The sequence below is a fragment of the Bombus impatiens genome, unplaced genomic scaffold (assembly GCF_000188095.3).
Source record: "Bombus impatiens unplaced genomic scaffold, BIMP_2.2 scf_0263, whole genome shotgun sequence".
Lineage (NCBI taxonomy): Eukaryota > Metazoa > Arthropoda > Insecta > Hymenoptera > Apidae > Bombus > Bombus impatiens.
The window spans coordinates 1080707-1097268 of NT_176682.1; the positions used below are offsets into that span (position 1 = coordinate 1080707).

A 16562-nucleotide genomic window follows, 5' to 3' on the forward strand; every position below is an offset into this window, starting at 1 on the left:
CAATATTTAGTTCATAACATAAAATTTTCATTAAATTCATCAAGTCTTAAAAAAATAAAAGAGATTTGTAGGAGAAAAATCTATGTCTTGTTTTTTGTGATACTGCGCGTACAGGACGACGCCATTTTGGAGAACAACGGAGCCAAGACTAAATGCGTGATCCAATCGAAACGCGCGCAGCTTCTGTGAACACGAGAGCAAGAAACGAAAAGAATGTATCACAGAGACATGTTGCAGAAGGGGGAATAGCCAAGAACTAATTTATGTAATTAAACTCGCGGTATTCCTGACCTTGTATGGCTGAATGTGAGCTGACCGAGGCTGGCTCGAACAATGTAGCATAAGTACCACTTGGCGTGGATACGTCTCGCGCCTCAACATGGCGGTCTGATGTTGCATAACATATCGCACTATAAGATGGCTGCCACTTAATAAGGGTTTGATTCTAAATAGATTGGCCCGATGACATATAATTCGCTTTTATCTGGTCGTCCGTACCGCGAAGTTGCGCAACGCGTGCACATGTATACGGAGACAAAAATCGATATTTAACGAACCACAAGTGTCGCCATCGTGATGAAAATTTCCTTCACAGTCGGTAATTTAGATTCTTAGATAACCAAGAATTCCAAACAATTTAATTTGAATTTAATGAAAAATTTTGTAGAATATTAATTTTTATTTTATTCATTTTATTTCGACATATTATATAAACTAAGAAAATTGATGTTTATTTACAGTTTTATCTCATTTCTATTGCAATAGTGAACGTTTCACACTGAATAATATTAAATAACATAACATAAATATTTTATTTCTTTATTATTAATTAGAACATGAATTTATACTTTTTCTTAGAAAGTATTAAGTTTTGTGGTGATAATTACCCTCAAACATTGATCAAACGCAGTGCAAACAGCCAAACCCTGTTTGTCTGGACTCCAATCTAGGGAACTAACAGGTTGTGATGAAACAATAGTGTTTTGTAAAAGAGTTAGATCACCGATGACTCCACGGCCAATGCCATCTACGTCTACTATTTTTCGTTTCTCTGGATAATTACTAAAAATAATTCAATAGTAAATAAAAGTATAAAAAGCTAAAAATAAAAATAGATATAAAATGTATAATTACTATTTCCATAAACAAAGACTTCCTCCTCCACCACAAGTAACAAATATTTCACGATTTTGGGGCAAGTGTCTAACTAACCATACTGTTGCATTATGTGCCTAAAACATTATAAATCAAATTAAATGAAGATGTGATTTTTACATTTTAATCTTACCTTCTCAGTTAGATAAGTAAATCCTTTTTTAGGATGCTGAGTTTTTAAATCAAACAAATAAAACTTTGACTCCAAAGTGGTAGCTACTAATTTATTCATTGGAATATCCTTCCTATCAAATTCAATGCTACAAACTCCATTTTTAAGATTACTTTCCCACAAAACAGCCATTGCTTTCAAATCAAACATTTTTACATCTCCATTATCATAACCAGCAGCTACAACTCGTTCCTCAGAATTGTATGAATTTCCAAATGCAACTGTCCAGCAATCTCTACGATCTTCACCCTCTTTAGGTTCCATTACAGCAACTGGCCGACCTTTCAACCTAGGATCCCAGACTTTAACACTTCCATCCCTAGAGCCAGTTACTAATTCCGGTGCGCCGCATCCAATATTCTGACCAGCTACACCATCGATACTGTTTATAATCTCATCATGAGCAACAGTAGTATAAATTGGTATCGAAGGGTCTTCTAGGTTGTAGATGTTCAATTTGCCCTAATAAAGGTGACTTTAAATCTTCTCTATGTAGGAATAACAAATTGTTAAAATTTAAATCTTATGTATAATATCATTCATTCAAATGGAAATATCTTTTAAATTTTTTATATTTTTTGTTAATACCTGAAAATCACCAGTTGCTAAATATCTGTCTTTTAGGCTAGATGCTTTAAAGGTTCCGCATTTTATCGGTTGAGATCGTTCGATATCTTTAACAAGATTTAATTCGCCGCTGGAAACTTCATAGATTTGTATAATACCGCTACCTCGCGGTCGTGAGCCCATAACCACAAATTTTGCGCTGCACGGAATCCATTTTGCGTCGAATAAGGAATAATTTACCGATTTCTCAATATGACAAATTATCTGCGGTTTCTCAAATTTATCCATGCTTTCGAAGTTGACTATACAACAAGACTACTTGGTTCTTAGCTAAAATTTGTGAAACTGTGACAGCACTTATTTTGACGTATCGGAAGTATTTGAAGTATCCATAAACAGAGATCAATAGGAAGCAGGAAATAGGAAGTAGTGAGTACGGAGTAGGGAGATGGTTGATGCAATGTCAAAAATGTTGGTCAAAAAATGCACTAGGAATAGGGACCTCTAGTGGCCAATGGCCGAACTATAAACACGTATCTTCTCCGTTCTCATGGTGGGAGAAATAAACGTATACACAGTGAGAAGGGAAGTATTTCAGTTATTAATGAATAAGATTTTGCTAAAAAGAGATTTTTAATTATCATATTCCTTTAAATTTTTAACTTCATTAATATCAATAACATCCTTTTCGAAAAAATATAAAAATTGTCTGAAAGTTTAATTAAATATCAAAAATAAATTGTTTCTTCTGTATTGTTTATAGAAATACAATAAAAAAATGAGATTATTTACTGTAAAAATAATTAAACAAAATGTATTTAGAAAAACTTTCAATAAACCAGAATAGTTTAACAGCATTTAACACTTTTGTAATATATTCCATTCACTACCTAATCTCACAAAAATTCAGACAAGAAATTAAAAAATGAAATCATAAAACGTTAAACTCAAAATTTACAGAAAAAAGGTATATAAAAAAAGTGCGAAATAGTTTTAAAAAATTCCGAGAAATGACGTCACTTTCAAGAATGGTGAATTTGTGCCATATTCTATGCTCTCATGTTCTCCTGACACAAAATCACAAAATCGATCTAAAGTTTTGATCAAAATCTCGAAAATTTCAGCTATATCCCGTAGTGCCTAGTACAAACACATAATTATTTATTTATTTACATAAATGGGTTTGCTTTCTTTTTCCTTTGTATAAACGTGTGGTGACGCCAAGTACAATTTTTCGTATATAAGTATATGTGATATATGTATATATCAAACATATGTAAGCATAAATACATAAAATATAAGTGTAAAATATAAAAAGTATAAAATTGTAGAGATTTACGTGTAGAGGATGGTTGTTACGTGAAGATTAAAGGACAAGATTGCTCGATGTTGGAACCGTCGAATATATTTAGAATAATAAATTAATGTACAACCTGTATACGTGAGTCGTTAGTACAAAGTATAAATCGCAAAATAAAATCGCGGATAAACACTCGTTAATGCTCGTCGCGCAACTCGGTAGACACTGTTAGATACTCGGTCTGCTTGCGATCGTGACCGTTTATTTATACTGGTCGGGGGGAAGTCGGAAAATATGAATTCGTCTTCATTCGACGGTTGTATGTAGCGGCGACATTCTTTTGCCCGAAGTCTATTTGTTCTTACATTACTTGTATCCTAACGATCTTGATACTCCAAGGCAAGACAACAACATGATCTGAATTGTCCTTTGACTCATGTGCCGCTACAAAACTATAAGTAAACATAAGTGGAATATAAATAATTTAGACATCTAACACGCCTTGAGAAGCCTTAGATAAGTTTGAAAATTGATATGGATCAAGCAAGATAAGATAATCTATAGATTAAACCATTATGTTTGAATTGACATATATATGGTGAAAGTGTGAACTTACAAGGGTGCCTGGTTCTTCTCTCAGGAGCATAGATGTTAATGCTCTTAAGAATTTTAAGACAGTGGATCTGTTTATTGAATATCATGATTGTAAATTAGATCTGACTTTTGACATTGACCTCCCGTCGTGCATACGCATGTCTCGCACCAGGAGCATCGAATGAAGAAATGTTGGGCCATTTGAACGCTAGAGGCGGTGTTTTGTGAGGAATACTTTTGGCTGAATTTATATCATACTCACAATTCATCCAGGTCTGTTCCAGCTGTAAGGTCATCAGAATTTATTTGTCTCCAATAGTTGTTTGTTTTTTCAACAATGAATTCTACCAGTTCTTCAGATACAAACAACTGGAAGTATTGCAGAAATCCCCAGGATCTTATATTTGTTTGAATACCCGATTGCTGTTTTGTAAAATCATGAATTATTAGCCTAAATTTTTTCGAAGTCCATGTAATATCTGACTGGTTGGTATTTCGTACGTTAACGTTATCAGTTTCTTGAGATTCTGATGTACTAAGTACATTTAATAGTCGTTTTCTTTGATTTGCTGTATTTATATGTGATTCATTTTCATCACAACTTTCCGAAGCAGTCTAGTTCACCAGTTGCCGTTTTTTTAGATTTTTATACTTCATTTTAAAGAGTACCGAAACCTACATCACTTATTAATATTTGAAACGGATAGGAGGAATTAAAGATCCTCTGGACGTAACAACTTAATAACCTGGTTTACTTATTTTTCTGTATGTAATGTTATTAATTACCTTTTAACTGTGATACTCTACAAAAAGATAGAAAACAAATAAACTTTACTCGTTGCAGGAACTTCTTCTTATGCGCTAGTTTAACATAATTAAGATGTCAATTCGCGTGTCCTTACTGTCACTGGCCAATACGACGCGTTTAGTGAATGCGGGCTATATCCGGCGTAAGTCGATGTGAAGTATTTTGTGAATGCCGGATATAATCGGCGCTAGGCGTGAAAGAGTTAAAAATGAAAAATTTTAAAATGTTACGTGGAATTCAAAGATTTTTATTATTTCGTGAACATTCTATAAAACATTGTATATATAAACATATGCTCGGGAAATATATAAAATTTAATTCAATATTATATAAAATATTATATTTTCATATTTAGTTCAATTACATTCCTATTAAGAACAATTACTCATTCATCAGCTTCAGTGTCTTCATCTTCTGCTACATCGATAGCATTAGGAGCATTTAACTTTTTCGTAAAAAGCTCGACATATCTTACTAACCGTTTATCAGAAACTATCTGTAAAAGATATAAACGTTTATATAAATTTGTAATATATAATTAACAATTGTTTGTATGTAAAATATTTACCATTTCCATCACTTTATCGATAGCTTCCTGTAAGTTTTTTTTAGACGTGTTATCGTCCAATTCCAAATGCAAATCTTTCAACGATTTAATAAGAGTTTCTTTGTCAATGTTGCTTTCTGTATTTAATACCTCTGCCAAAATAGAAAAAACGAGGCTATTATGCGCACAGAAATTCTCTCCTCCAGGTTTACGAGTTTCAAGCCTAGTCAAGTTTAATATAAACCTGGATACTTCATAAGGATCAATTTCTTGTAAGGGACTGATGTCTGGTGCATTACATAAAATTTGTAAGGTCGGCAAGTATGCTTCTTCTAATAACATGTGTGCATCAGGTACGAATGTGACAAAATTATCGAAGAAACCAGTTAGACATTGTCGAAGATAGAAGTCGCTATCGTTTACAGGATTGTAACATAAAATTATTAATCTTGACAATAAACTCGAACTAGTAATTCGTCGATGAAGTAACAATTTGCAAAGACCTTCCGCGGCAACTGTTCTTAGTCCTTGATTCTATATTTTTAACAAAAAGATTTTCATATTATATATTTAAAATAAAAGAATATTAGACTAGAATATATACTCACTGCATTATCTAATAATCCGGCTATAATTTTAATAAAATTACAATTGCCTCGTTCTGCTTCTGATTTACGTAGAGATGTTACAGAAACTTCTGTGTCAGTATCTGTAAATAATTTAGTGCGAGATTTTTCTGATTTACTACCAGTATTATCGGGTACATTTTCTAATATATCAAAATGCTCCAGGCCGTATAATAATAAAAGGTCGAAGATTCCTTTCAAAGCAACAATCCAAATATCTGGATTTTCTTGTTCCAAAGAAAATTGCAAGAACAACATCATAATATGTTGTTTAGCTAATTCCCTGTCCAATATACAACAAATACTAACTGCTTTTAATGCTAATATATGTACTTTATCATCCGGATGCTGAAAACAATAATTACGTTATACATAATAATTTAAGATTAAATAAATTTATATTTCAATCACATACATCTAAACTATCAAGCGCTATTTGCATAAGGCTTTTAAGTGTTGGCGTTAACGAAGTTACAGACTGCATCATTGTACATATTATAGTTAGACATTTTATCATTGTTGCAGAATCACTCTTTTCTTTGATCTCTTCATTAACTATAGTTTGTGTTACTTGAGGCTTTTCTGATAATTTTACTATTTCCTTGTTCAATTCGTTTATTTGATTTTTTAAACCATCTGCCTTTAAATACTGTTTGTCTTGTATAGCCTGATATTCTTCTTCTTTTAATTCTAATAACTTTACCTTAAGTTTTGCTCTCTAAAAAGTACTTTTCATTAAGATAAATGGTACTACAAATTTTACCAAATTTGAATTTTTTAATGTTATATTTAATATTATATTGAGAATACCAACTTACTTTTAAGTTAATCTCGTGTTGCTGTTCCTCCGTGATTTGTGTTTGTGTTATAGTTTCTTTCAAAGGCAATCTAATTTCACTGATTATATTAGCTAATGTATCTAGTCTGCTATTTACATCGGGTATAACGTTTTTTAGGTGTGTTACTGCACATTCAACAAGTTTTTCAGTCCAGTAATTACCCATTAAAATATTACGTATTAATTCGTTCAACTTTTTTCTTCCAACTTCATCAGATAAATCATAAGTTGTTACTATTTCAAATAACTGTAATAGGACAAATTTCTGCATATGATTCACCCATGTTTCGGTTTGTTGTGTGGATATTGCTGTAAGGAAATCGGAAATATAATTGCAGAACATTGATAATTCTGGTAAAATTGTTTCCAATTCTTCTGTACAAGATTCACGTTGAACATATTTTACTAAGCATCTCCAATACAGTACAGTTTCACTGCTCAATTTATTCATTGGTATTAATTTAGTCTCTTTATCTATTGGTAATTGTTCTATTAATGTATTTAATGTAGTGTTCCTAATTAAATAAAGATTAACCATTTAGTATTTCAAACAAATGTTCAATTGCACATATATATGATAAATTAAATACTTACTTAAATAAAGAATCAAGGGCTAAAACAGATACATCTGTACCAATTTCAGCATCAAGAGCTGTTATTAAACTGATGAATTTACCATTAAAATGTCTTAACCATGATGGTAATAGAACATTTTGAACAGTTCTTTTAATTATATCAGATCTATCTTTTAAACCATCATTTAGCAGCTGATCTCTTTGTGTAATAGTTAAAGATCTTACTGTTACTTTACTAATGAATTCATATGCCATTTTACGAACTGCCTCATCTACATCTCTGGTTCTTCTCAATGCAACTTGTAAAGTACTTTGATTCTTTCCCATGCTCATCAATGCTGCTTTACGAACCATAGCATTTGGATCTTTGCTGGCATGAAATATATACATTTTTATAACAGGGCATTGCTCATCTGTAGGATCTTGAAGTCTATGTAAAGCAAAAATTGCCTGAGCTCTAACTTTTGGCGATCTATCTAACAACCGATCCATCATAGAAGCAGTAATTTTATCACAGACAGCATCATCAATAAAGGCCTGATCACCCATAGAATTTAATAACATATTCAAAAAATGACAAACACGAAATCTTACTCCTATGTCTTTTGCACTATGATTCCTTAGGAGAAATTCAAACAGGTTGGAAAGAAATGGACACATCGGTTCCTCAGATTCATTATCATTTATGGCTGAATATAAACTAGCGGCAAATTTAGCAACAAACTCCAGAGTATTCTCAACTCGTGGATGTCGCTGTGCAAAAGTAAGTGGAACTTTAAAACAGGATATAAAGCAGTTCCAAAAATCTGATTCATTAGTCTAAAATCGAAAAAGGAAATGTTAGTAATTTTGCACACTGTATGTAAAACATTTTTATTGAAACTTTTTTAAATAAAAATAAATTATAATGAATTCGTCTGTATTACAACCTATTCTTACCTGTTCGTAGCATTTCTTCAATTTTTTTAAATTACTCTGATGACAAGTTTTATTAAATTGAACACTATGAAATATTTCTTTTATATAATTATTTGTATTTCGTTTCATACTTATAAAATAATACGATTACGACCTGAAATATAAAAATGTGTGAGAAAACGACATAAGAAACAAAAACGTTACAAATTCAAATATATTTTCCTTATTGGTTGAAATGTTCACATCCATCTTACATCTACGAATCAGAGATCGCATGACAAGGATAATGAAATGATTGCATTGAAACTGAGTAAGATAGAACAATAACAATACTCGACTTTAGAAGCATTGACGTAAGCATGGATTTAGATATCAATCTAAACATATGATCTTAACCTACATATTCAGGGAAATAATGTTTAATATGCATAGCTTGGCAAGATTATCTGATGAAAGTGAGCCAAAATACAATATCATATTGAATGTTTTTGTACAAAGTTTTATTTAAGAAGATTTCATGTTCGTGATAAATCTTGGAATACATACATATCGTATGTATTACTAGGTATCACCATATATTAGGTATTTCCCAAGGATGAAAATTCTATGGAAATTCTGTCGGCATCCTACGACTATGTTTGACCTTTTGTCAAGAAGGTGAGAGTTAGATGGAGTGAGCGGAGGATGTTTATAAACATAACCTCAAATTATTTATATCATCTTTTCGGTACAACAAATAAATTATAATTTTATAATTCATAAAAATATTAAAATCCTGTATTGATCTAATAATATATATATATTATATTATAGTTTTAATTATTTCATATTTGAAATCAAAGGAACATATATTACATAAATAATACTGCTTTTCATATCACATCTTTATTATTAAAAATTGGTATTTATTAGCTTTTATCTTTTAGATTATATATGTGTATTATTATATGATACGTTATACGTGTATGTTGATCAAATTTTGCTTTTAATAGTGTTTTCTCCAATAAAGTGAAAAAATTAGTGAAATAGTGTATTCTGCTGATATTGGATAGATATAAAAGTAAAAAAGATGGATGTAGAAGCTAATAAGCAACAGGTAATTTTTTTCTAAAGTTAATTTATTTTTTAATAAATTCTTTAAAAAATTTATAAATTATTTAAATAATTTTTTACTTCACAGCTAGAATTTGTATTGCCACCCATTTGGACTGATATTAGAACTGAATTAAGGGAACATATAGAATGTTTAGATAATCTTCCAATGTACCATCTAAACAGTACACAATGTTACTGGCCAAGGAAACCTGATATTTTATCTCTTTTGGATTGTGACTTAGCACCACTTGGTACCACATTAAAATTTGATCGTGATCCTGTTACTGGGAAACTTGGGGAGATGCATGAGGTACCTTCAAAATCAGCAGGTGAAACTGCACGAAATTCTATGTCTATGACTCGTGCACCAGGTCCAGCTAGTGATAATATCAGAGGTATGTGATAGAAAAGATTCCATAATAAAATATAGCAATTTTTTGAAACATTATGTAAATTAATAACATGTACAAATTTAGGAAATACTAGTAATATTCCATTCTGGCCTGGTGGTTTTGATGAACCTGAGATAATAATGAATCCGTCACTGGAGGAAATAGACTTTGAAAACAATTTAAGAACCTTGGCAAAAGGATTTAGTGCAGGCGTAGAATTTAAAAGTGACAATTGTACTCCAAAAGAAAAGACGACAACTGTCACAGAGCAGGAACCATTAGAATTAGAAAAAAAAAATGAAATTGAAAAAATAGCAGATAAGATCAATTTAATGGCCATTATAAAGGAAGAACAAGATGAATTTGATTTTTGGAAGTCAGAAACAAAAGAAACAAAAGAAACAAAAGAAGAAACTAAAATAAAAACTTCAGATATAGAACAAGCAGCATTTGATGAAATTTCTTCGTTCTTAGAGGAAGCAGATATTCCTATTTTAAATATTTCAAAAAAACCTGTGGAAACTGCAAAGACAAAATGGGCAGAACAAATAGATGTGTCTGTTCCAATAACTGATTTCGAAAAACGTATTCCTGAACTAGCGATGAGTTTTCCATATGAGTTAGATACTTTCCAGAAACAAGCTATTCTTAAATTAGAAGAAGGCTGTAATGTATTTGTGGCCGCACACACGTCGGCTGGGAAAACAACAGTAGCAGAATATGCTATTGCATTAAGTCAGAAACATATGACAAAGTAAAATTGCAAATTATATTTTGAACTATATTTTAGTTAATTAGCAATACTAATTTTGTTTCTTTTTAGAGTTATTTATACATCTCCCATAAAAGCGCTTTCAAACCAAAAATATCGCGATCTTAAACGAAAGTTTGGCAGTGTAGGATTGTTAACAGGAGATTTACAAATTAATCCCAATGCTTCGTGTCTTATTATAACCACGGAAATTTTACAATCTATGTTATACTGTGCATCAGAAGTTTTAAGGGATTTAGAATTTGTTATATTTGACGAAGTGCACTACATCAATAACGACGAAGTAAATAAAAATTCCAAATGTTACAGTTATATTATATTTATATTATATATTATTATATATTATATTTATATTATATATTATTATATATTATATTTATATTATTCTATATAAATATTACAATTTATATTTAATATTTATAATCATGATATATCTTATTATCTTATGTTATGTTAGCGTGGTCATGTTTGGGAAGAAAGTGTGATCCTTTTGCCACAAACAGTTACTCTAGTAATGTTGTCTGCAACTGTGCCCAATCCTTTAATATTTGCTGATTGGGTTGGTCGTACAAAAAAGAAAAAGACATATGTAATAAGCACATTAAAACGACCTGTACCGCTCCAACATTATTTATACACTGGAACTGATGGTAAAACTAAGGACAACAAATTTTTAGTATTGGATGAAAGTGGTCATTTTCTATTAGATGGGTAATCGATGATAATTTCTATCTTTAATGTAGTGTATAAATTTTTAATGAATAATCTTATATTTAATATAAATATTATTATTCTAGGTGGTACAAAGCAACAACTGCGCAAAATCCGAAAAATCAAAGTAATAAAAATGCTAAAGATGTTAAAAGGATACCAACGCAACGACAGATGACTCCAAAACAGGAACAAGTATTGTGGAATGCTTTTATAAGTCATTTAAGAACTCAGGTTGGATTAATACTTATATATTGATCAAATTTTACTTATTCATCTAAACATACATAAACAATTACTTTTGTTATGCCAGAACATGTTGCCTGTTGTTGTCTTTATGTTATCACGAAAGAGATGTGATATGAGCGCTATATTATTAAGAAACGTAGACCTTACAACCGAGACTGAAAAGCACACTATTCGAACTTTCTTTCAAAATAACATTCGGCATTTAAAAGGTACTGATAGACAATTGCCGCAAGTGCTTATGATGCAAGAATTATTAGAAAGTGGAATTGGTATCCATCACAGTGGTATATTACCTATTTTGAAAGAAATAGTGGAAATGTTATTTCAAACTGGAGTTGTAAAAGTCAGTTTTCCAATATTCTATATTTTCTTCCTTAATTTCATAATGCTTTTACTATTTTTAAATTTTAAAAGTCACCACCTTTATGGTCTTGCAGTTACTATTTGCAACAGAAACATTTGCAATGGGTGTAAATATGCCAGCACGCACTGTGGTTTTCGATTCTATAAAAAAATATGACGGTACTAATTTTCGAATACTTTATCCTTCTGAATATGTACAAATGGCTGGCCGAGCTGGACGTAGAGGTCATGATACAGCTGGAATGGTTATAGTCATGTGTCGAACATTGGTGCCACATTTTAATGAGTTACAAAATATGATGTGTGGTCAAGCTCAGAACTTAGAATCTAAATTTAAAGTAACATATTCCATGGTTCTAAATCTGAGAAGGCTAAATGAGTCAGTAACAGTTGAAGCAATGATGCGAAGATCTTTTAAAGAATCACCAGTAATTAGAAACCAAAATAATTACAAGATACAATTGCAGAAATTGGAAAATGAACTATCAAAATTGCCACCATTAACAGATCTACAGAAAAACTTATCTGACTTTTATCGACTAGCTGTTGAGTATCTAGAATATCTTAAGTATCTGAAATCCTATTTTTATGAGACTCAGAAAAAAGCAATAAGATGTTTAACAGCTGGTAGAGTATTGTTGATATCATATGAAAGTCATTATAATAAATTAGCTATATTACTGAGCACTGTTCAGAATAAAGGCAGTAAACAATACAGGGTATTAGTCCTTAAAAATTCTGATGCAACAAATTCTGTCAAGGAAACATTATTGAAAGAAAAGAGCGAGAAAGCTAAGAAATCCGATAAATGGTACGATATTGTTGCTTTAACGAAAAAGGAAATATTTGTACCAGTTGGAATTCCATTAGATGAAGTGTTAACTATAGCTGCATGGAATATATTGGAAATAACAAATTGTGAAATTAAAACAGATTACAACATGGTTTTGGCAAATTGGGAAAAAAGACAAATATCAAGATTTAGGTAAGTAGCGTGAAGTTAAAATTAAGCGAAATTAGATTACGTTTAATTTATAACTTATAAGACAACAAAACTCCTGAAATATTTTTAGAAATGAGCCTCCCAGTCAGACTATGCAAACAGCTATAGAAGAATTAATGACATTATCTCTTAAAGCTTATCGCGATTCTTCTGTTCTACAACCATATCTGCAAATGAGAATGAACTATGATATCGATATGAAATTAAATCATTTATGCGAATTAGAGAAAGCTATGTATGATATTAATTGTACAGAGATAGTAAGTTTTGAAGAGCACTTTGAAGTTGTATACGAACGAAGTGAATTAGAGAGCGAAAGGAATAAACTACAATTGAAACTTAGTGATGAAGGATTAAGCTTGTATCCGGAATATACAAATGCTGTTGCACTTCTTAAAGATTTGGGATATATAGATAATGACGAAAGAGGTTTGTCTTCTTTTAGATTATCAACACGAATTAGTTATGTATAATAATTTTATCTTGTTTTTTATAGTTGCATTAAAAGGTCGTGTAGCTTTACAAATGGGGAATAACGAATTACTAATTACCGAACTCATTCTCAGAAATGTGTTAACTGTACGTCAACCAGCTGAAATAGCAGCATTGTTGTCTGCTTTAATATTTCAACAACGAACTGATATTGAACCAAATTTAACGCCAGAATTAAGAAAGGTATATATATTTTCTTAATACAAATTAACTACTTACTGTGATATTTAAAGATTTTTTGGTTACAGAATTGTCTTATAATAAAGCAAATACATGCCGAATTAGAAGCTTTAGAACAACATTATCAGTTAGTAACGTTGCAACCACTAAACTTTGGTTTAGTAGAGGTAGTTTATGACTGGGCACAAGCAAAGTCATTTGCCGAGATTATGGAGAAAACGGATGTACAAGAAGGGATCATAGTACGATGTATACAACAACTGAGTGAAACATTACGAGATGTAAAAAATGCAGCCATTACTATAGGTGATCCCGTTTTAAAGGAAAAAATGGAAGAAGCCTCTACTGTCATTAAAAGGGATATTGTTTTTACTGCATCCTTGTATACTCAAAATTAATCGTTTAACAAATCTATGTATAATAATTTATTTAAATGTGTAAATGTGCAGAATATTTTCTACTTTGATCAATGAGATATATGTATATTTTTATAATTTATACACCGTTTATGAATCATATGCTGTTCAAAAAATGTACAGTACAATATTTCTCTACCATAGATGTAAAGTACTGGAATTTAGTTTGGTCTGAAAATTATATTTCTTTATGTATAGATATATGATAAGAGTACAAAGTAAATGAATAAAATTGTTGTTAATATTGAATAATTCTTTTAATTTACAATGCTTATTAGTAAAAAATATTATCCTATATTTTATTTTCAGATATTATAGTGCACGTTGTTCCGTGTTATTAAGATTTCCTTGACCTTTATTTGTCTCAGAAATACAGGTCCATTGACCTTCTGTATTTTCACGCCAAAGGGACACTTTATTATCTCCACCACTAACAGCTAATATACCTCCAGTTAATGACCAACTAACATTCCAAATGACATCGTCGAAAACATTAAGGATGGTTGGTGTCCAACTTGTATAATCATTGGAGGTCCATACAATTACACGACGATCTTGTGAACAGGAAGCCAAAGCTGCTTTGGATGGTCCAACTGCAGGTGCCCATGCAACATCCCTTATCTGTAAGAAATAAAATATTAAATTACTGTTCTTTTAATTTACATTTCTAAATTTGAAAAGTGACAAATGCATTACCCAATCACTATGTGCTTCAAGTTTGTCTTCTTCGATCCATCTATCACCTTCTTCTTTCCAAATTTTAACTAAATTGTCACAACCTCCTGTGGCTAATCTCTTTATTGGTCCATTTTTTTGTGTTCCACTAGCATCAAAGCTGGGTTCAATAGCAGGACACCAACTCACTGCATTGCATCCAATGGTATGGGCATTTGTAATTTTTTGTGTATCCCATGTATCTCCATTATTAATAAGTATGGACACTGAACCATCAGAGCTGCCACAGGCTAAGATTAAGCCAAATTCATGTGGTGCCCAAGCCACTGAGTTAACAGAGGAATCATGACCATTGTGTTCATAAATCTTGGTCCATTCTCCTAATTCTTTCCAAATAATTACTTTTCTATTGCAAGAAACAACGTAAAATAATTTCAGATCAGAATAGTTAGTTTTAATATATTACAATCTCTATGAAAAGGAATATATTTTATATATATCAAAAAATGGCAACAAATTGAAACATACCGATCGTAGCTACAAGACGCTAAAAGATTTCCAAATTTAGGATGTGCCCAAGTAACTTGCCACACAGGTCCAACATGACCCTTAAGATCGGCTACTAAACTTTGTGAACCATTTTTTAAATCAAAGATTTTAACCGAGTTATCACTGGAACAAGTTGCTAACCTCAAACCATAATAATCCATCTCTGCATCGTGAATCATATCTTCATGACCGGTATCAACCGTATTCAAAACTGATACCATTTTTATGACACTTTTTGCTCAAATTTTGTTAACTATATTTTGAAAATTATTAAGTTATACAATTGTAGGAGCGACAAAGAGGTTATGTTGTCCTAGCTGTTCAATGCTTGTCACTTACGTGGAAGCATGTGCGCACTGGCTGTTAACGCATGATTACTTTGCGCAACTCGTGTGTAAATATTAGTGCCGTTATGTCTAAAAACTGAATATAAATTCTTTTTTGTGATTTTGTCAAAATTATGAGGAATATAAATATTTGTTGTACCCTTATTATAAACTAAGCACTACGACTTTATACATAAGGACTAATAACCTTTTTTACGTGGTATGTAGTAAAGTTTTTTTATTTATTTAATTTCTTATATCAAATTGGAATTAAATTTTATTCTTATTGATTTACTATAATAACATATAATAATTTACACATTTTCACAATATCATACATCTTAAATTTATGCTTAAATATTAACATTCATAAATCATATTCTATATTTCCAAAAACCAGAGCAGAATCATATTTAGAATAAAATGATCTAAACATGATCTAACAGTGATCATGGTGCATAAGCGTGATAAAACTCGTAATTGAGTTTGTAATTGAGTTTGATCATGTACAAATATTTAACCTGTCACTAAAGAAAACAAAGTATAAATTCATCATTCGTAAAATACGCTGCTGGATAATGGAATCGCTTTATGTTCATTTTTTCATTCATCCTTTAATTGGTAAAGGCTTTTAAATTCGTTCGTTTTTGTTCTGTTAATGAAATGTTATATTATACTACATATACTTTAGAAAAGCTTTAAAATTAGAAAAATTTAAATAAAATAAAATGAGAAAGAATTTTAGTTACATATAATATTTAGTCATAATATTGAGAACTTTTTAACAGATAAACTAACAAGTTAATTTGTTATAACGATGTTTCATTTTTATTAATAATTAATATAGAAATCCCATTTAATTTTATTAAAATTTATCCGAAATTATACATACAGTAAGATATTTATAATATAGTTACATTAATAGAATATAAATGAGATAGACGACAGGAATTGATAGGTAACATAATAATCTGGTCATTATTCGATTGATTTAATCTAAATCCATTACGGGTTAATTGACGAATATTTTCACTCTAATTACTATCTCATCTTAATATAAATTATAACGATTTGATGTTCAATTTCACGGATATTTGAGCGACATCCATCATTAATTTATCCCAACATTAACCGTCACAGCGTTACCGGAAAAACACAACTCAGAACACATGCTTACTGTGTGTAACGTCCTTACGTACAGAAATGTCATTAGTTCATCATAATTCACGAAACTGCGGT

The 16562-nt window shown here is 30.8% G+C and overlaps 4 protein-coding genes and 1 long non-coding RNA gene across 7 annotated transcripts; 2 read left to right on the plus strand and 3 right to left on the minus strand.

The window, feature by feature from the left end:
* Window positions 1-664: 664 nt before the first annotated feature.
* Window positions 665-2506, minus strand: LOC100745698 (WD repeat-containing protein 92). The gene is made up of 4 exons (XM_003488749.4): window positions 1916-2506; window positions 1289-1789; window positions 1135-1232; window positions 665-1062 (listed from the first exon to the last, which is right to left on the minus strand). Exons 1-4 carry the CDS (start codon window positions 2180-2182, stop codon window positions 855-857), a joined length of 1074 nt encoding a protein of 357 aa, XP_003488797.1. The 5' UTR covers window positions 2183-2506; the 3' UTR covers window positions 665-854.
* A 559-nt stretch (window positions 2507-3065) lies between these two features.
* LOC105680632 lies at window positions 3066-4832 on the plus strand. The gene is made up of 2 exons (XR_002946498.2): window positions 3066-4553; window positions 4633-4832. It is a non-coding gene; the product is annotated as an uncharacterized LOC105680632 (long non-coding RNA).
* On the minus strand, window positions 4828-8244 carry LOC100746376 (condensin complex subunit 3). The gene is made up of 7 exons (XM_003488752.4): window positions 8122-8244; window positions 7202-8001; window positions 6588-7122; window positions 6185-6487; window positions 5752-6117; window positions 5165-5677; window positions 4828-5092 (listed from the first exon to the last, which is right to left on the minus strand). Exons 1-7 carry the CDS (start codon window positions 8227-8229, stop codon window positions 4982-4984), a joined length of 2736 nt encoding a protein of 911 aa, XP_003488800.1. The 5' UTR covers window positions 8230-8244; the 3' UTR covers window positions 4828-4981.
* A 233-nt stretch (window positions 8245-8477) lies between these two features.
* On the plus strand, window positions 8478-13895 carry LOC100746494 (helicase SKI2W). 3 transcript variants are annotated; one of them, XM_024366974.2, is made up of 12 exons: window positions 8478-8827; window positions 9090-9196; window positions 9281-9590; window positions 9672-10341; window positions 10411-10642; window positions 10817-11070; window positions 11157-11304; window positions 11384-11662; window positions 11757-12667; window positions 12756-13114; window positions 13182-13360; window positions 13426-13895. In XM_024366974.2, the coding sequence occupies exons 2-12, from the start codon at window positions 9170-9172 to the stop codon at window positions 13753-13755; spliced, it is 3699 nt and encodes a 1232-aa protein (XP_024222742.1). In that variant the 5' UTR covers window positions 8478-8827; window positions 9090-9169; the 3' UTR covers window positions 13756-13895. The 3 variants fall into 3 exon arrangements, with proteins under 3 accessions (XP_024222742.1, XP_033176129.1, XP_033176130.1); XM_033320238.1 differs by having other exon boundaries at window positions 9093-9196; XM_033320239.1 differs by having other exon boundaries at window positions 8478-8811; window positions 9093-9196.
* On the minus strand, window positions 13823-15368 carry LOC100746611 (protein SEC13 homolog). Its single transcript, XM_003488754.4, has 3 exons — window positions 14977-15368; window positions 14470-14854; window positions 13823-14394 (listed from the first exon to the last, which is right to left on the minus strand). Exons 1-3 carry the CDS (start codon window positions 15216-15218, stop codon window positions 14086-14088), a joined length of 936 nt encoding a protein of 311 aa, XP_003488802.1. The 5' UTR covers window positions 15219-15368; the 3' UTR covers window positions 13823-14085.
* Between the last annotated feature and the right edge of the window lie 1194 nt (window positions 15369-16562).